Source organism: Megalobrama amblycephala, linkage group LG16 (genome assembly GCF_018812025.1).
Source record: "Megalobrama amblycephala isolate DHTTF-2021 linkage group LG16, ASM1881202v1, whole genome shotgun sequence".
Taxonomy (NCBI): domain Eukaryota; kingdom Metazoa; phylum Chordata; class Actinopteri; order Cypriniformes; family Xenocyprididae; genus Megalobrama; species Megalobrama amblycephala.
In genome coordinates, this window is record NC_063059.1 from 25,648,946 (window position 1) to 25,670,796 (window position 21,851).

The window sequence follows — 21,851 nt, forward strand, 5'->3', positions numbered from 1 at the left end:
CCAGTTTCTGTTAATAAAAATAGTCTGAAAACAAGCAGTTTTGTCATAATTACAGCAGAAATATTAGAAATACTGAAAATATTAAAATGCTTTTATTTTATTTAAAAAACCAACAGTAACAGGGCTTTTAGTTTATGTTTTTTTATGTTGTTTTTGATTAAAAACTTACAGTAACACTGTGCAATATTGTGTTGCATAAGAGGGCCTTCGAAAAACATTCAAAACACCCCAAATAAGTGATGTATGGCGTTCTGGGCGGTATTAAAGGTGCCCTAGAACTTTTTTTTAAAAGATGTAATATAAGTCTAAGGTGTCCCCTGAATGTGTCTGTGAAGTTTCAGCTCTTTTAATTCATTTAACTGTTTTGGGGAATCATTATAAATGAGCCGATTCAGGGTGTGTGGCCTTTTAATTCTCGTTCTCCACACCCCAAGAGCTCGCGCTTGCCTTAACATAAAAAAAAGTTCAAACAGCTAAAATAACCCTCAAAATGGATCTTTACAAAGTGTTCGTCATGCAGCATGTCTAATCGCGTAAGTACAGTGTTTATTTTGATGTTTACATTGATTCTGAATGAGGTTGAGGCTGTGCTCCGTGGCTAACGGCTAATGCTACACTGTTGGAGAGATTTATAAAGAATGAAGTTGTGTTTATGAATTATACAGACTGCAAGTGTTTAAAAATGAAAAAAGCGATGGCTCTTGTCTCCGTGAATACAGTAAGAAACAATTGGTAACCTTAACCACATTTAACAGTACATTAGCAACATGCTAACGAAACATTTAGAAAGATATTTTACAAATATCACTAAAATATAATGTAATCATGAATCATGTCAGTTATTATTGCTCCATCTGCCATTTTTTGCTATTGTTCTTGCTTGCTTACCTAGTCTGTTTATTCAGCTGTGCACATCTAGACGTTCTGCCCTTGTCTAATGCCTTTCATAATGTTGGGAACATGGGCTGGCATATGCAAATATTGGGGGCGTACACCCCAACTATTACGTAACAGTCGGTGTTATGTTGAGATTCGCCTGTTCTTCGGAGGTCTTTTAAACAAATGAGATTTATATAAGAAGGAGGAAACAATGGTGTTTGAGACTCACTGTATGTCTTTTCCACGTACTGAACTCTTGTTATTTAACTATGCCGAGGTAAACCTTTAAATGGATTGCTTCTGCATGGTGTGATTGACATTTTGTGAAACAGTTACAGACTGTCGCTTTACTGTGAGACACATCACAATGAGTTTGGTGCCAATGCCACATGGGAAAAATGTGATTTCAAGAAGAGCAGAGCGGACATTTCTGACCATCTGCTTGACGGGGAACACACCTGGCTGAACAAAATCCCAGATGCAGAATGCAAAAAATAACAGATTCCAGCATCTCGTCAAATTTGCTATGTACAACAATATGTTCAGTGGAAATACATTTAACTATCTGACCCCAACACTCACCCTCTCAGATAAGAGAAAATGAAGGAAAAAATACAAACTCTCTCTCTAACACACACACACATACAAATTTATCACAACAAATTCACTGTGATAAGCTGAATTCCACCCAAATTCAAGTTTGTGTACGTGAACATGTGATTGAAGTTACTGCCGTGGAGCATCTTTAGTCTCTGCTGTGTGTATGTTGGCATGCTGTGTGTAGACAAGTCTGGGCACCCTCGCTGCACAACTGACGAATCCAGGTCTAACACCTGTCCACCACCATCACACAACAGAAATCAACATCACCCTGGGAGGACACATCACAACAGGTGTGTAGAGTTATCACTGAACAAGCCCAATTATTCTGGCAAGGCGCATCAACAGCATTCATCTTCCATTGTAGGATAGAAACGTGTCAGCCGCTAGAGATTCTGCTGTAACATTTGTACTGAGGTACATTCACAGAGTGTGATTTAGTCTATTCTGTCAACTACTCTGCACTTTAAAGAGTAGACAGTTTTGTTGATTATAATGGGAGTGAATCAGTTTTACCACCTATCATCAGTGTAAGGATTCACTTCAAAATTAAATTAAATTAAAAGCACAGGGTTACTGTAGTTTTTTAAAATAAAATAAAATAATTAATGTAGGTTTTTAACCCAAAATAATAATAATAATAATAATAATTAAAAAAAAAAAAAAAAAAAAAAGAGAGAGATAAGGGAGAAGGTGCCTTTCATTTGAAGCATTATAAAATATTATTATGTAACGTATGTGATGACTGATATAAGATTTTGGTCATAGCAAATACTCCTATTAATACCACCAACAACAAAAAAATGTGTTTGATATTTTTAAGTTAGCAAAATGCATTTAGTTAGTAAAAAACATGTAAATATGATTTCGTTCAGTATTTTCATTTTTTTAGCTTAAAGTTTTAGGCTAGTTCACACAAAAATGAAAATAATGTTATTTATTACTCAACCTCATGTCGCTCCACACCCGTAAGACCTTCGTTAATCTTCAGAACACAAATTAAGATATTTTTGATGAAATCCGATAGCTCAGTAAGGCCTGCGTTCACAGCAATGGTACTTTCTCCTTCAAGATCCATAAAGGTACTAAAAACATATTTAAATCAGTTCATGTGAGTACAGTGGTTCTACCTTAATATTATAAAGCGACAAGAATATTTTTTGTACGCCAAAAAACAAAATAACGACTTTTAAACAATATCTAGTGATGGCCGATTTCAAAACACTGCTTCGTGAAGTTTCGGAGCTTTACGAATCGAATCAGTGGTTCGGAGCGCCAAAGTCACGTGATGTCAACAGTTTGGCAGTTTGATACGTGATCCAAATCACTGATTTGACACAAAAGATTCGTAATGCTCTGAAGTAGTGTTTTGAAATCAGCCATCACTAGATATTGTTAAATAGTCGTTATTTTGTTTTTGTTTTGGTGCAAAAAAAAAAAAAAAAATCTTGATGCTTTATAATATTAAGGTAGAACCACTGTACTCACATGAACTGATTTAAATATGTTTTTAGTACCTTTATGGACTTGAGGGAGAAAGTACCATTGCTGGCAATGCAGGCCTCACAGAGCCATCGGATTTCATCAAAAAAATCTTAATTTGTGTTCTGAAGATGAACGAAGGTCTTACGGGTGTAGAACGACATGAGGGTGAATAATAAATTACATTACTTTCATTTTTGGGTGAACTAACCCTTTAATGTAATAAATATTCCACAAACTGTACAGTTCAAGGATGGTACTATAAGTTTTTCATTTAAAATAAAACAAAATAAAATAAAAGCAGTTACTGTACTGTACCTGTTTTTATTTAACAAAATAAACAAAATAATAATAAACAAAATAACAAAATAAAAGCGTTACTGTACATTTTAAATAAAATAAAACAATTACTGTAGGTTTTTAACCCAAAATAAAATAGAATAAAAAAAAACAATAGAATGAAAAACTACTGAGTTGTGTAACTGTATGGTTTTAAAAATAAATAAAATAAAATAAAGCGAAGCAAAAATAAAATAAAATAAAATAAAATAAAATAAAATAAAATAAAATAAAATAAAATAAAATAAAATAAAATAAGGGATAAAGTGCCTTTCATTTGAAGCATTATCAAATATTACTATTTAATGTATTTTGGTCATACCAAATACTTCTATTAATACCCCCAACAACAACAAAAAATTGTTTGATGTTTTTAAGCTAGCAAATCACATTTAGTTGATAAAAACATGGAGAAAAAAAAAATTGTTCAGCATTTTCATATTTTCATTTTGTTGGCTTAATGTAATAAAAATTCCATATACTGTGCAGTATGTCAACACTGGATAATGAGGAAATTTTAGACATCCTATATAAACTTTGGGGAAATTTTGTACTGAAGACAAAGGCACTTAAGCTGCAACATATTTTCTTAGGTAGACGGTGATTTGAATTGCAGGCATGACTAACATAACATTCTTTCTATTCACTTTAAACCATGTAAAGTTGCACTTGCCAAAGACAATTTTTACTTGGACTTAGCGCTTGGCAAGTGTTAATGTTGGACTACAAACACATCATTTTCTGAACAGCAGAATCTGTCACATTCTGGAATCAGTGTCCTTCAGTGCTGGCAGATACATGCGAGTCAATACAGCAATCGTGAGTTCAACCCTCCTCCTGTGCTAGTACGCTCCGTCACCACCTTATTATGGTTCTTTCCCCCCTTTTCTCTCATTCTTTCTCTCTGCGGAGTCATCTTATTGTTCCTAGCTTTGTGTGTCTTCGGTTTTCCCTACTTGGGGGCATTCTGTGGTTAAATGGACAAAAGAAAAGGAAAGAAAAAGTAATTAAATGGGAATTAGCGTGTGAGGGAGATTGTGCCTACAAGAGGCATATGTTTAAAAACGACTTGGCAGAAGCTAGCGTGGGGAAGAATACAGATGAGGCGTGTTCGAGTGTCTGGCTGCGGTGAGGCACGGAGAGGCAGTGTCTGCAAGGAACCAGAAGCGACATGAGCCTGTCAGATAAGCCGAGCAGATAACGTGTGTGATTCGATCAGCCAACATTGGCTGGGGCTTTTACTTTCTGCATTAATTAGTTGTCTTTTCAAATTTATTCAGCCAGAGATGGAAGTCTAATCAGGACCTGGACTGCACAGAGTTTGCTATTGTCGCAACGCCACTGACTAGGTGATTAACATTTGAAAACTTGAGTAAAATGTTAAGGGAGAGTGTGCAGGCCATTTCTGGAGGATGAAGGAATTGATACCATTGAATGGCCCCACACTCGCCTGACCTAAATCCAATAGAACACTTCTGGGACATTATGTTTTGGTCCATCCAACGCCGCCAGGTTGAACCTCAGACTGTCAAGGAGCTCAGTGATGCCCTGGTCCAGATCTGGGTGGAAATACCCCAGGACACCATCCGTCGTCTCATTAGGAGCACGCCCCAACATTGTCAGGCACTGTCAGGCAATGATGTGGCATCCTTTTGTTCCTAACACATTACCAGTCCATATCATATGATATAGATATCCAGCATGATATTTTTCCCCATTGAGATCTGATGTGTTTTCAAAGTGTTCCTTTAATTTGTTTGAGCAGTGTGTGTGTGTATATTATATATATTTATATATATATATTATTGTGGCGAGGGGGGCGTGGTTCAGCGAGGTCTGCAGCGGGAGAGAGAGTCGGGAGATGCACGGTGAGTGAGTGGGTTAAACGCAAATAACGAACACCTGTCTCTTGTTTCAGTAATTGGCGTGGGGAGAGTATAAAACACCAGGAGAAACAGGAGTGAGCGAGAGAGAGAAGGACTGTTTATTGGAGCGAAAGTTACTTTGTGACTCTGTTTATGTTGCCGTGCTGTTGCACAGGTTTTTGTGTTTGAAAGTGAATTATTGAATAAAACAACCGTCAGCAGTCAAGCGACCCTGTCCTCTTCCTTCCCTCACAAGAACCTCATCACAATTTTATCAATTATATATAGAGTTGGCAAAATGAGTTGGAATGCGCACAGGCAAAATGAGTTGGAATGCGCACAGGCTAATCTCGAGCTACAGGCAAAAAAGGTGAAAAATGTCAATTTTGGTCGAATGTGAGGTTTTCACAAAAATTAGACCACAATGCTCCAAATAGCAATTAAACATCTAAAAGTATCTTTTTTTTTTTTACATTTTCTGAGAGGAATACCTTTCCTTTGTCCATGAAAAATGTAATTTTTCTCTGCTCTCTTCTCAATGACTCACCCTTCCCCTCAGTTTGATATCATTTTAAAGCGCAGCATTCCAACTTTGTGAATATTCAGATAGCAAATTCTCGATGGTATGAGTCTGAACCAATGAAATATGATTTTCAAACTCTTGCTGATGTAAACAAAACTATCTCATGCTGACTGACAGATCTGAAGCGCGCCGCGTGTGCGCACAAAGATGCCTCAGACAACATGCAATCCTGATATACACAGAATTACAGTATTTCATCCTGTTTGAAGTCGACTGTATATAACATATAAAAAGGCAATAGAATGATATATATTTTTATGTATAGTACGATACAACACTAAAATTAATAAACTAAAACTTAAAAACTATATATTACATCATTGCTCATTCGCATGGACAAACTTTTCTCAACTTTGTTGTGTCATGCCCACATCACTTCAGCAGCGATCTCTGACACTAATCGGATACTGAGTAAAGAGAGGTTCTGGTATAAAAATTGAACTTTTGGCTGGTTTGGTCCATCCCACCATTTTCAAAACAGGACTGTGGGAGAGTTATTTTGCCAAGACAAGATTTGAGTTGTTCAGAGGTGGTTGGTTCAGACAGTTGACTATAAAAGGGTGTTAAAACCCCTTCCCATTTCATGCTGTCAGCAATGGCACCACATGGAAGAGAAATGAAATAATTGAAATTAAATGAAAGAAGTAATTTCTTTACACCAGAAAGGTGAAGGCTACAAGAAGATCAGCAAAGCTTTACTTATCAGTCAGAATACTGTAGCAAAAAAGATTGGAACTGCAACCATCTCACAGAGACGTCCAGGTCGTCCACGGAAGTTAACACCTTGACAGGAGCGTCTTCTGATGAGAAGGGTTAAAGAATATCGGCATCCAAGTTCACTGCAGTTATCTAAAAGCAGAAAGCCAAAATATTTTTGACTATTTCCCGTGACACAATACGTGTGCACTGCAGAGGAATGGCATACATGGGTGCCGTCCACGAAAGAAGCCTCTCCTAAAGCCCAGGCACAAAAAAGCCTGCCTAGAGTTTGCCAGGGCCCATGCTGACAAAGATGAAGATTACTGGGACTCTATACTCTGGAGTGATGAGACTTAAATAAATGTTTTTGGATCTGATGGCTTCAAAACTGTATGGCGTCGCAAAGGTGAGGAATACAAAGAAAAATGCATGGTGCCTACAGTGAAACATGGTGGTGGCAGTGTCCTTATGTGGGGCTGCATGAGTGCTGCTGGTGTCGGGGAGCTGCAATTCATTGATGGCATCATGAATTCACAGATGTACTGCTACCATCACTCCGTGCCCTTGGTCGTTGTGCACTTTTCCAACATGACAATGATCCTATAGACACATCTAAGGCCACTGCTGGATTTCTGAAGAAGAACAGGGTGAAAGTGATTCAGTGGCTCCTGATCTGAACCCAATCGAACACCTATGGGGAATTCTGAAGAGAAAAGTTGAGCATCACTCTCCGTCCTCTCTAAAAGAGGTCATTCTTGAAGAATGGAAAAAGATAGATGTTGCAAAATGTTGCCAACTTGTTCATTCCATGCCTAGAAGACTTGGTGCTGTCATTAAAAATCATGGAGGCCATACAAAGTACTAGATGTAGTAGTTTTTGTTGTGGGGTGTACTCATTTTTGCATCACCCTAATTTGAGTAAAACTGAAAAATGTGTAATCTAAGTTATATTATTAACCTTACTTTGATGTTATAAGTTAAACTGATGTTATATTAAACTTAGTCTTGTCAACATTTTGGAAATTGTTTTTGTGTTCATTGAGATATTGTTTAAAATGTTACTTTTCAAAGGGGGTGTACTCATTTACACTGAGCACTGTATATAACAGGGGTGGCGAATTCCAGTCCTGGTAAGCCTCACGCTGCATTCACACGGTGCGCCGGCATTAACGCTTCTCATTTACTTTGAATGGGTGATGTCATGCGTTGCCGAACTGAATTGTGGGTTCCATCGTGTCACTTCACTCACGTTGCAAACGGCAGAAGTTGAAGATTTCTCAACTTTTCAAGCGCCAATGCAGGCGTCATCCAATCAGATCGCCCTATGCAAATACCCTAGAGCAGTCGCTAGCCAATAGCGCTCGTGCAACACCGGGAAGTAATGTGATTGGCTGTTATCACTATAACGGTCGCGTCAACACAAGCTTCAGACACGCCCTCCGTCAAGCGTTGACGCTGATGCCCCGTGTGAATGCAGCGTCAGTCCTGCAGAGTTTAGCTAGCAACCTTTCAAACCTTAATTAGCTTGTTCAGGTGTGTTTGATTAGGGTTGGAGCTGAACTCTGCAGGACTGTGGCTATCCAGGACCGAGGTTAGCCACCCCTGATATATATCATTGTTTTTATGCTGCATAATAGGCCAGTGGTTTGCAACCATTTTTGAATATATGAAGTCCCCAGTTTTTCATTTCTCAATTTACTGGATAAGGATTAAAGATAAATTTGAAGAAATATATTTTACTCACAATTTCTACCCAATAAAATATATTCATTGCTGTTTTGTCTTATTTTAAGTCATTTTAGATGGAAGTTTGCTGAGGTCCCGGCCCCTGGTTGAGAGCCACTTTAGTAGACATATCTTAGCTGCAAATTACATAGAGGCAGCATAAATATGTGTACACTGATTCATAATCATGGGAAAAGTGCATAAATAAAGAAAAGATTTCAGAACCATCGTTTGTACAATGATTGGATTCAATCAGTGGACAGAAAAGGGAGGTATAGTGGAAAATTTGGAGAGGCAGAGAGAGGAGGTGGCTGGCTTTTGTCTGGTGATTCTCTTTGAGGCATTAATGGTCTCTTCATCCAAGCTCTGCCAACGGGCACCCTTACTCCTCGGCTAGACAGGGATTCTGCGCCAACTTCCATCTGTGCTCACATAAACAATCACTGCCCTCACAACGCCCTCACCCAGCTAATACACATGTAATCAAGATGATTAGGCAATGCCACTGACTAAAAAGTAATTACTTGAAATAGTAAATGAGCAAAAACAAAACCTCAACCCAGAGCTGCAGCACGAGGACGTACTTGGTTCCCAAGACGCAAGGTTATAGATGGAAGAGAGAGTGTCACAAAAGTCTCCAAATCCCTAAACTGTCTGGTGTGGCTCCAGCTATCAGTCACGCATGTGATTCCTTAAATAATCAGGTCGTCAATTAAATCGTCAATCAGGTAGCCCTTAGGGAAAGTATCCCAGATCCTCTAGATCAGAGATTGATGAGATTTCTACCTGCGAGGAACTGCAATTAACTGGAGTGTCTGCTTTAAAAGTCCTAATGAGCCCCATTAAATTGATTTATAGAATAATTATCATCTTGCTATGAAAAGTAGAAATGGTAGCATGGATAATGCATACATCAGATTTTAAAAAGTACCTACTGCTTTCACATCAAGGGAAGCAGATAGAATAAAAGCAACCCCTCAACCTCTATGAGTTTAGAAGCCAGTCAAGTACAGCAGGAAATAAAGAGCTTGTTTGACTGATGAAAAGCCAGATGGTATTTAGAAACAAAGAATAAAAACTACAGGTACTTCTAAGAAAGAAATTTAAAAACATGTCTCTGGCTTACCTAACCAGCAGTATCGCTGATTTTTCTAGATTTGACATCAATGGATTTGATACAAAGGACCATCAAAATAGCTCTAACTCATCTTTAATGCAGAGAAAGGATATTTAAAAGAAATGTCATTCTAGTCAAAGATATTGATCGCTCTAGTACTCAGACAATGACTTCGCATGCCAAACAAATTGTGCTCCAAATGGGAGACGCAACACAATTGATTTCAATCAAATTTGACATTAGGATGTTGCTAAGCATGGTAAAAAGCATAAAATATGCATAGCACAAATATTTATAGACTAAAATAATAAAATAAATAATACTAATAAACAATAATTGAATTAATAATCCAATTTTAATTACATTAATTAAAATAAAGAACATGAATTAAATACAAGTTTACTTATAATCAACATTTCTCAGGTCTCCTTACAATGTGCTTGTTGCAATGCATTCTAGAATTGTCTTCTCCGTGAAGTTTAAATATAATGCTGTCTCAGAATGTGACAATTTTCACAAATGGAGCACATATGATGCCTCAAAATGTTGCCTACGTGGAAAGGTTAGCCAAATGTCACATTTTCTGACAGGTAATTGTAATATTTGAAGGATGGACGGACGCTACAGGATGTCAATATCGGGCAGGAACCTACTGCTGTCACTCAAGTGTTTCAGTACTGTACGCGGATCAATCAAGAAACCCGCTATTTTACTCCATGAGAGGCTCAGATAGCATCCAGACGGCATTGCTGAAATCAGGCTGGCTGGAATCTGGACGGGAGGACCCCCCACTAGCTGCATCTGAAAGTAGATTCAGCACTGTTTTCTAATTAACATCAGTCTTTAGCACACCAGGTAGAAAGCCCTCTATTTGACAGGCTAATTAATCTGAAACCTTGAGTGCCCACAGTCTTCAGTGTACCTCCAACACTTAATCCTGTCAATAAAATGTCTCAAGTGTAATAGACTATGGGGAAATAACTGGGATTCAATATAATTAATGCCAAGTTTAGAAGCAGAAAATTCCCACTTGAAGAAGAGCTTCAAAAGGTTTTAGGTTTTATATATATATATATATATATGTATGAAGACTTCAGATGCAAAAGCCTCTAAGTGCCATCTGAAATTTTCTTCTAAAATGAGCATTTTTATCAAGCTTGTATGTTTAGGATCAGTAATTTCACTCTGATGGTAATGAAAAGGACCTATTAATTGCCATTAAAATGAAATTACTGAACCTAAACATACAAGCTTGATAAAAATGCTCATTTTAGAAGAAAATTTCAGATGGCACTTAGAGGCTTTTGCATCTGAAGTCTTCATATAGACTACCATTAAAAAGTTTGCGGTGAACATGTTTTTTTGTTTGTTTGTTTGTTTGTTTGTTTTAAATTAATACTTTTATTCAGCAAGAATGCAGTAAATACATTAATAATGTTACAAAATATTTCAATCTACTCAAATAAATACTGTTCTGTTGAACTTTCATCATCAAAAAAATCCTGAAAAACCACAAAATGTTAAGCAGCGTTACCATTTTAAACTGTGATAAGAAATGTTTTTGACCACCAAATCAGAAATATTTATATATTTTGAAGAATTATGAATTTGATGTAAATATGTTACATTAAATTACTAAAATATATTTGCGAAATGAATTAAAAAAAGTGAACCAGATTCAATCAGTCATTGTAGCCAAAAAGCAAAAACAAAATAGCTTTTTACTAAAACATTTTAATGAATGAAAAAAATGCCACAAAGAGATTTAATGGTGCAGAAATGTAAACTTTCAGAAATAAAACACATAAAAAAAAAAATTTACAATGTTGCTTAAATTTGTACTGCCAACAAAACAGTGAAAAAATATAGTGAATATTCAAAATTCCACCCAGCTCTAGTATGCATTTGATACTAAGGTCAACAAAATCCTCAAATTCAGATTATACAGGAATTAAAGGGCTAGCTCACCCAAAAATGAAAATGATCCCATGATTTACTCACCCCCAAGCCATCCGAGGTGTATATGACTATCTTCTTTCAGACGAACACAATCGGAGATATATTTAAAAATATCCTTAGTCCTCCAAGGTTTATAATGGCTGTGAATGGGGGGCCGTGTTTTGAAGACAAAAATAACGCATCCATCCATAAAAAAAGTAATTCCTACGACTCCAGGGAGTTAATAAAGGCCTTCTGAAGTGAAGCAATGCGTTTTTGTAAGAAAAATATCCATATTTACAACTTTATAAATTCAAATAACTAGCTTCTGACAGACAACTGTACGCAGAATGCGCAAGTCGACTTGCCCCAAATGAGTAATCCGCTGACGTGATGTATGACGCAGGATGTAGGATATTGTAGCTTAGACGCCTCTCACGGTTCAAACAAATATGGCTGTGCAACAAATTTAAGCTCCTCTTCTCTTATATCAAAATCCTCCAACATTTCTCTTTAAAAATGATCATTTCAGACCTATAATCCATGAGCGGTGATTTGTTTTGCTCTATCCTCTGCATCTCCGTGATTATCATTATGTTGTGTTTGATTGTGTTTGTATGAAAGAAGATAGTCATATGCACCTATGGCTTGAGGGTGAATAAATCATGGGATAATTTTCATTTTTGGGTGAACTATCCCTTTAAAAATCACATTCAAATAAAGCAATATTCAACAGATTGAGCATTAACAATTAATTTCCTGCAGGTATAAACGTGCATGCAGAATTAATATTCAATTTTTCAGCATAATGAGTGCATTTCTTTTGGACTGAGTCAGTATTAATCACAGCACTGCTCTTGAGAAAAACATTTACACATGATGAGCAATTTCACTAAAGGGACCGCCTAAAGCTAACATCACTTTCATCTAGCAGGAACAAGCATTCTGGTAAAAGACTTGAAAACTATGCTGATAGGGGCTTGGCTGGGTCAACGCCTGCCTCTCACTTAGTTCATTTATCGCTCTGCTGCATCAGCTTAAGTCTCCATCCCCCTGAGTGTCGTTCAATAGACCAATCATATTTCACACAGGAAGCAAACAAAATTGTGAGAAAAGGTCACTAGAATAATTGAGGCGAAGAAGGGTGAATTATCTTGCTGCACAGTCTGAAGTAAAATGGCATTTTCCATAACCAGTACCAAAAATATGTGGAATACAGGACAACAAACAGTTTAGAGAACTCAATAATATATGGGAAAATCATGTTTTTATGGAAATTGGCATCTGGTTGAGGGTTTTTTATACGGTGGCTTTACATCACTGGTATCACTCAGTATGGACAAGTAAATTGATACATAATTTCTGGGTAATTGCATATGCCACAGGCAATAAATCACAGGAGAGAGAAATATTTTGTACATAAATTCAATTTAGACGTATCGGCTACTTCACGAGCAATCCCAGCAGAAATGTACACTATCCTCCTATTACGTTACACTGAACAATGGTAAATGCTAACAGAGCTTTCAGAAACTAAATATAACAAGAGAAACACTGAGCTGAATACATCTCAGCAGTATTAGAGTGAAGCTAAGAGCCTCTTTAAGTTTCACATATGTATGGACCTTTACACAAAGAACATGAGATATTAATAAACACAGCTACATGATGAAAAATAAAGCCTGAAAGCAACTTCAAAAAGAGAATTCTGAGAAAGCGAAGAATCCCGATGTTTACTTTGCTAATGACTCATGCTAGCTAACTCTTATCATTATAAGAATAGACCAGATAAGAACAAAGAGTCAGAAAAATCAATGGAGACAGCTGAGACATGATGCTGCTTAATGAAGCCTGACGTCTGTTTCCTCCGTTTTCATGGTGAAATGAAAAATTACAGATTTGTTTGGCAAGCAGCTGTTGAACAATTTTTATGACATGGGTGGTTAATGTAAAACATAATGAGATGTGTTATAAAATGCCATTTTAGATTACAGTCTCCTTTGTTTTTGAGGATATGAGCTAGTGATGTGGATGTGCATTTGGGTCATTTTTGACTGCTCGGGGTGAGGGTGATGCGTAGCTGGTCTATGTTCAAATGTATCAGACTTTGAGTTTGGTCACTGCATCATGTCTCACTGTATATTTTTCAGTGTCTCACACCATGAATGATCCAACGATCCAAGCGTGTCAAATTAAAAATTGTTTTAGGTATTATTCAGATGTTTATTTGCCCTGCTAATATTTTCACGGGCCCAACCACAAATACGATAGAGATAATTTTAGCAAGGTATTTTTATATCTGTGCAAATTTTTCTTCTTTTAAGTGACAGTTCACCCAAAAATGAAAATTCTATCATCATTTACTGACCCCCATATTGTTCCAAACACATATACATTTATATATTTATTCCACTCTTAGTTTCTGTAAATTTAAAATTTTATCATTACAGCAGAATTACCATTTATCTCGAATGTTGTTTTTGACTTCTTTACCCAAATAATAAAATAAGAAATATACAATTGCTGGAATCTATGGTATACAATGCAAAACATTACTGATTTTTGCTTAGAAAACTAATTGATGCTTTCTAGTAGGGTTGGGTATCCATTCCATACAGGTTTCCCGATTTGATTTTGGTTCACAAGTTTTTGATTCGATTCAGATGTCGCTTTGATTTTGATTAATTTGGGTATATTTCCATTATAATGTCCATTTTGCTTACTTATGAAAGAAATCCTCACAGCTAATGATGTAAATATACAGGGCAGTTTGACAATTTGCTCAAATGACAATTATTCAGAAAATCTGCTTCTATTACAAGTTACTCCAGCAATTTCATCTGTGTTAGCCAGCTAGACAATGTTACTGTCACCCTATGGTGTTGCAATGAGCACACAATGATTTGGATAGATAAACAAAAGAGTCTTTAATAATATAACTGACAGGAACATGCAAGGGAACTTCTAGCCTGACTACGTCAGACTTCCTACTTCCGCTCAATTTCATTTCGCTTCTGTACTCAGTCTGATACAGCGTCAGAGCTTTGTGTTTGCCACCGGTCTGGAAACAGCCGGGCCAATCAACGAACAGAGGGCGGGCTGAGAGCCGTGACGTAGATGCTAAGCGCCGAGTTTTACATTGTAGGTTAGAGAAATCGAAAACCGAAACGACCGCGGAAATGGGAAACGAGACACGGGATGCAAACTTCGGGATGCATTAACTTCGCATAATCTGCAAAAGTCGTTTACAGCCATGTTCACTCCGGTATTTCGCTCACATCATCATGTGTTTACAACAGGTTTACATTGGAAGTTCAATCATAGATTTGAGTTCGATGCATGATGTCTGTGCTTCGATGCGGCTGTACAGGCGGATAACATACGTCATAACTAAACGTATCTGATTGGCTTACGGGTAACCAATGATTTTAAACTTCAGACAAGCGTTCCCTAGCGAGAGAGAAAACACTTCTCTATTATGCCATTCCAGACTCTGTCTACGAAGCAAAGTGAAGTAGCAGAGTCTGGTATTACCAGGCTAGGGAACTTCAGGAGATACTAAACAACCGTGCTTAAAGGGTTAGTTCACCCAAAAATGAAAATAATGTAATTTATTACTCACCCTCATGCCGTTCCACACCGGTAAGACCTTCGTTAATCTTCGGAACACAAATTAAGATATTTTAGTTGAAATCCGATGGCTCCGTGAGGCCTGCATATTGAACAATGACATTTCCTCTCTCAAGATCCATTAATGTACTAAAAACATATTTAAATCAGTTCATGTGAATACAGTGGTTCAATATTAATATTATAAAGTGACGAGAATATTTTGGTGCGCCAAAAAAAACAAAATAACGACAAATAGAGTGATGGCCGACATGAAGCTTTGGAGCGTAATGAATCAGCGTATCGAATCATGATTCGGATTGCGCGTCAAACCACCAAACTGCTGAAATCACGTGACTTTGGCGCTCCGAACCGCTGATTTCGACACACTGATTCATAATTCTCCGAAGCTTCCTGAAGCAGTGTTTTGAAATCGGCCATCAATATATAAGTTGTTATTTTGCTTTTTTTTGGCGCACCAAAAATATTCTCGTCACTTTATAATATTAATATTGAACCACTGTACTCACATGAACTGATTTAAATATGTTTTTAGTACCTTAATGGATCTTGAGAGAGGAAGTGACATTGCTGGCTATGCAGGCCGCACTGAGCCATCGGATTTCAACAAAAATATCTTAATTTGCGTTCCGAAGATTAACAAAGGTCTTCCGGGTGTGGAACGGCATGAGGGTGAGTAATAAATTACATTATTTTCATTTTTGGGTGAACTAACCCTTTAACCAGAGGTGTAAAGTACTTGAGTCAATGTAATTAGTTACTTTAACTTAAGTAATGTTACTTAAGTATCTTTTGGCTACTTTGTAGTTGTACTGAGTATCAAAAATATTGGCAACTTGTATTTTCTACTTGACTACATTTTTGAGCAAGTAAATGTACTTTTTACTCCAAAACATTTGTGATGAGTAATGCAATTACAAATTACATTTTTCATGGCAGCTAACTTTTTCTGCAGCAGTTTATTTATGCTATAAAGAAGCGATATCGCCATCTGAAGGCATTGAAGGTACTTTATCTTGTGCATTTTGACTTTACTCCCCCAATACTTGTCAACAAGGCTACTCTACATGAATGTGAGTGCATTAGCAGGTAGTTGCTGATCGTAGATGTTTTATTTATTAGATGAGGAAATGACTGCATCTGGTGATGAGGCTCAAACAGCACATACAGTAGATTTTGACTATTTAATTTTACTTAACATTGTTTTATTTATACGCTATATTGACAAGACCATTTTGAAGGATATTGGTTTGGTTATGGCCTTTCTGTGCACTTAAGCTCAACTGAGACTTGAGAGTTTGTAGACATTAAAAAGGTTGTTGTGTCGACCTTGATTTATTGCACCATTGGGGTGTTCAATTTTATTTTGATTTTAGAAAATAAACTTGATTTCTCATCTTACAAATCAATTGTTTCTTATTTTCACTGGCATGTCTCTCAAGACTAGTCCATCTCCGAGCCTATATTCAGCAGGAGTAGAACTGGTACTGGTGAAGTACTGGTGAAATCAGATACTTTAAGACTTTTACTCAAGTCGTATTGGAATTGGTTACTTGTAACTTGTAGTGGAGTCATTTTCGATGTAAGGTATCAGTACTTTTACTGAAGCATGGTTTTCAGGTACTCTTTACAACTCTGTGCTTAAACAATACAGAACAAAAAAATAAGGAGAACTCAGGGCTTATATAGAGGGTATTGCAGTGACGTCACTTTCCCGCCGGAACACGCCCCCTCAGCCGGACTGAGTGGCAAAAGAGCCTGCATTAAAAGCATGACTGGATATAATAGGGGAAACTGCAAAAACGCAAGTAAAACAAACGATTATCAGCTTAAACTAAAGGTTGGACTCGATGAGGTGTTCCTTACAACTTACCAAAGATCCAGCGATCCATGGATATTGACATGCAGCCAGGAATCGTGTTTCCTGACATGAACATATGTGATTTCGAGGACGGGGAAATACATAAAGCAAATTTGCCTGTGAACTCTTTATATAAATACAATATAGGTAGGTCTAAATCTGGGTGATCACTTATATCAGTGTTATTTATATCATCATGTCATCAAGCCCTAAAACTTGTATAGTTTTTATCAGTGTTTATTTAAAAACATCCAATTATGCAGAATATAAGATGGTAAATATTTAATTGATGAGTTATCAATAAAATATATAACAATACAAAATAAAGGGTACCTTAAAATTCAACATATTGACACAAAATGATAACTCAAAAATCCACGTTTCTCTGCCAGGAGTCCAGTTGTTTCTGTAAATTGCAGAGATCCATTTCTTTTTTGTAGCTTTCGTCAGACTATAAAAATATACCTCCGATTTCTTGTCAATCTATTTGTAGTCAATCGCAAAACTTTTTCCCATTTTAGATGTGTTTTGTGTGTTTTTCGCGGCATTCACGCCATTCAGTGGGTATAACTGCAGTCACTCTGGCTGATGGTGACGCCACGTGCATAACCTCTATACAAATTGCAATAACCAAGGTAGAAACAGAACAGGTGTGGGGAACTAATTAACAATCATAGAAACAAACCAGTGGCGAGAAAATGAGAACAAAGGAAACAGAAACTAAAATAAAACCAAAACAGAACTTACACGTGACAGTTACCTCTGTGCCATATTTAAATGAGCACAATGTGCAACAACAATGCACATAAATCCAAAGAAATCCAAATGTTTCAGTTTAAAGCACAAAAACATGTATATGATCAACAAACATAAAATGTACAAACAACGCAACACTGCAAATTTCATTATCCGGTTCAAAACTCATATTAGACCCACGCTATCAGTCTCAAGTACACGTGCACTCATTTGTGCATGTAAATGTTTTAACTTTTTACTATCGCAAAACATTTGTAGTATTTACCATACGTACGAAGTACGTAACATATGTATGATTGCTGACTCGAAGCATATCATTTCCATTTATGAGCTCTTACCCTGTGTCTGGTCAATGTGGCCCAGGGTTTCTATCTGTTCAACCAGATCATTAGAGTTCCACTGACTCATCCCCAAAAGCATGGCCGTCTTCCCCTCCAACACCTCTGAAAGACATCACACACAAACACACACTCAGTGAGAGCAGTATATGACCAGGATGAGACAATCAATCATTCAGCTCATCGTCAGGATAATAAAGTTAATGTTATGCTCATTTCAGCTCAGAAAATCACATGAAATGCAGCAGTACATCAAAGACTATTAGCATTCATCGAATTATCTTTAAATACAGCTCAAGCCATAAAGTGATGTCCAACTAATGAGCAGAGAGCGATCAGCCACTCCGCTGGTCCTTGTGAGACAGCCCGAGTGCTTGATGGAGGACTCGGCTGCGCGCTTCACAGCATGTGACAGTGAGCTGCAAGCCCAGTGCCGTGTTGGATTTTGCTGGGCCGATATTTCAGTATGGAAGAGAGGTTGTGACAGGGCTCCGTCAGGCCTGCTTGTCTGCATCACCCTCTTGAGCCGATCGGTCGCTGTTTGTCGCATGCTGTTTTCTAGACTGTCAATTGAACCGTTTTTTTGACTTGGCTCAAACAAGGGTAGACAAACAAACGAGTGCATGCTCACAGAAACAATGCGAGGGAAGCTCATAGTAGAGAGACGAAGGGTTTTAAATCATAAGCCAAATACTGGCAGTTACCGAGTCGTGTCGAATGGAACGCTGCTTAGAGAGAGCAGGAAGAACATAGATCTTCTGAAGTGTGAAATGTGCTTAGCACGAAGAAGAGCAACGACAGCAGCCCGGCTCCTAAAGGAAAGACAACCACCTATTTCGGTAAATAAAACGAACAAAGTGCTAACGCACAAGGGTCTGTCAGCGAGGCTTACTGCGAAAGGATGACAGCAAAAAGTGGGAGTTAAAAGGAGAAAAAGAGAGAAAACGAACAATGTAAAAATGGGGGAACATGCTCTGCATGAATGAGCTTGGCAGAAGACTTCATTTTAAAGTATTCAGTGTAATCTGCAACATTATGAAAAACACTCATACAATCTATATTGAATTAGACTGTATTTAGTTCCTATGGAAGTTTGGAATGTGCAAAATAAAATTTTTCAAACAACCTTGAAAACGCCCCTTTTGCGTAGTGCACCTCCTGCAACACACATCACAAATAGAGCTCTTACGGTTGCTTGTGAAGGCATCTCAACAGGAAAAAGTAGGCTACTTTCAATATAAGGTCCAACATTTTAGGAATACTTTTAGCTGAGTTGCTATGTGTCATGAGCAAGCAACTCTCCAAGATGATTCAATGTCCCCATTATTATACTCGATCTGTAGACAAAGGTCTGTGGATTTTTACTGCTGTTTCCAAAGGATGTGATATTCGCTACCTTGGGTGTCTGTTACAGTAGATCACAACACTGGAGTAGAGAGGACCGTGAATTGTGACTGGAATTAAAACTGTGAAGAAATAAGGCTCAATAAACTTCTAAATAGATATACAGGAGTTATGCACACAATAACTATTCTCTTTGTGCCCTGAACTTTTCAATGCAGAGATCCGCACGCTGTGATGTTGCTTTAAGCATATGATTCTGCACCTGGGATGCGCATAAGCGATGTATGCCGCTCTGTATTGGAGCCTTTCATATTATGATAGCATTGAAATTTTACTAATAACCTTGTTCTGTCATATCTATCATATCTTGTCACCCCACTGAAAAACCATGCATTTTAAATGAACACCTTTTCATTTTATAGTATTTTTCTACAAATTGTTTTTCATTAATGTATTTTTTATAAGAATACAAATAGTCATTTGTTTTTTGTTTTTTTTACATTTTACAATATTTAGCACTATACTTACATTCACTTTTATTTTTCCCCACTAAATGTTTTTCACTAAATGTTTAGATTTTAAAAACTTACTTTAGTTTTTTTTTTTTTTTTCATAGATTATGATTACATTTTTGTACTCATTTGTTGTTTATCTCTAATGAAGTAGTGTGTATTTAGCAGGGATGTTAATAGAGATTCATGGATAGAGCGATAGGGTGCTAAGCCTCTTTAAGAAGGATCTGATCAAAATTCCCCAGGATTTTTTAAAATGTGTAAATAGTTTTAATTAAATATAAAATTAATTAAATAAATTAAATATATACATCACATAATTTTTACAGTTTTTCTCAATTGCTAACACACAGTTCATGAAACAATTCAACACTTTCTCACAACTATAAACACAATCTAATAACTACACACCAACTTGTACAAACATCAAACTTCCATGTCAAAATCAAATATTTCAGTCAAAAACATATTCATACTTTGGCCTCAGATGACGCACAAAACCTGCAAATACACAGACTACATTCCTGCCCAGTCAACACTAGTGAGATCAATTTACAACACTGTAACAAAAATATCTCTTATTGGTATTCAAGAATAATTTGGCAGCTCAGTGTCTATTACAGTATACAACAAAAATGAAAGAGTGCAGATAGAGTAAAATGAAACAATGAGCTTTAGGAAAAATTATTTTCATATCACAACTGTAAAGTGATCTTACAGGAGATCAAAGTAGATGAAGTAGTTGATCTTGCAAGAAGAAGAAAAGTTCAAAAACGAAAGAACTAAATATGAAATGTGTATGCAACACAGTACAGTATACTGTCAATTACAGTAATACATAAATAAGGAAATAAATTCGCCATCCTCTGCACCTTCAGCCAAATTTCATTACAGTATACAATACTAGAGCAGGTTCTTGGGCTTCTGAAAAAAGACTTTCTCTACCTTCCTTAGGCAGCCGTCTCTCAGTTCTGCAAAAATACAGCACATGAAAAACAAAAAAAAGGCTACAAATAAATTTGACAATCTGCTATCTACTGGATGTTTACTGATGGATAAATGTGTGCTATTTGAGTTTACATATACTGACATTTGAGTTAATTATACTATGTGTTTATGTTTTCTGATTGAGAATATGGTTAACCCCCTGTAGTCTTAGGCTGTTTTGGGGCCTGGAGAAGTTTTGACATGCCCTGACATTTGTGCTTTTTTTAGTTGTTCATAAACATATTAATGACAAAAGTGTCATTACACTGTATTTGGCACAAACTAGGCTACCATAATATGTGAGGAACATGTATGTACGTTTGTGTTTTTGAAGGAATAACGTTTATGCGTGGTTATTGAAAAAACAAAAAACTTAAGTCACTGAAATAAGGCCAAAAAATAATATTAAATCTGTGTTCACAAGACTTCTGGGTATTGGAGGTTGTAGACTAGAGTTTTTGCTTCAAAATTATGTAAAAATTATGCTGACTACTCTTTCATATAAAACAATAGAAAGATTTAAATTTTCTAAAACATCTTTGGTCAAGAAACACAGTATGCGTGGAGGCGTGAATCATCACGAATAATGGGTGATTCTCACCTAAGAAGACAAAAGAATCACATAATAATGACTTAAAATGACTTGCATAATAATGAGCTCTTTCAGTCAGGTAGGCTGTGAAAAAACCCTCTGTGATCATGTGGTGTATATCAAACATACAGAAAAAACAGCAATACTGTGAAATATTATTACAATTTAAAATAAACCACTGTAAAATAAGGGCATTTTTGTGTAGAGTTTTGCAGAAATCATTAAGAAAATTGGCATGTGTGTGAAAACAAGTGAAACGTGTTTATAGTTTTGATGTGTCTTTGTTTTGAGAACTGAATAAATGGTTTGGGAAATTGTGTCAAATTAATCAGTTATAGTGAAGAAAAACTGTAAAGCACATTAAAAAAAATAACTAATCAAACATCCCGACCCATCAGAATATGAAAAACTCCCTGAACAATGGCTTAGCAGTTTTCCTTTTTTATCTTCCCTGAGTGAGAAACTCAAAATACCTTTTCACAAAAAAAGAGCATGAAACAGTTATTGATTGGAGTAAAAGAAGAAAGACAAACAAGGTGGAGAAACAATTTTATTAAAAGAGATTTTAAAAAATAATAAAAGGAGTTTAAAATCCTAGAAAGGC

At 36.6% G+C, this 21,851-nt stretch overlaps 1 protein-coding gene across 4 annotated transcripts in view; it reads right to left on the minus strand.

Annotated features, from left to right (window-relative positions):
- pitpnm3 (PITPNM family member 3) overlaps window positions 1–21,851 on the minus strand; it is a 119,798-nt gene that overhangs the window by 55,860 nt on the left and 42,087 nt on the right. For 2 of the 4 annotated variants that reach the window (XM_048160212.1, XM_048160211.1), the window contains exon 3: window positions 17,813–17,917. The exons of the other annotated variants lie outside the window; for them this stretch is intronic. In XM_048160212.1, coding sequence (XP_048016169.1) covers window positions 17,813–17,917 — 105 coding nt within the window. The remainder of the gene's footprint in view (window positions 1–17,812; window positions 17,918–21,851) is intronic. 4 annotated transcript variants of the gene reach the window in all.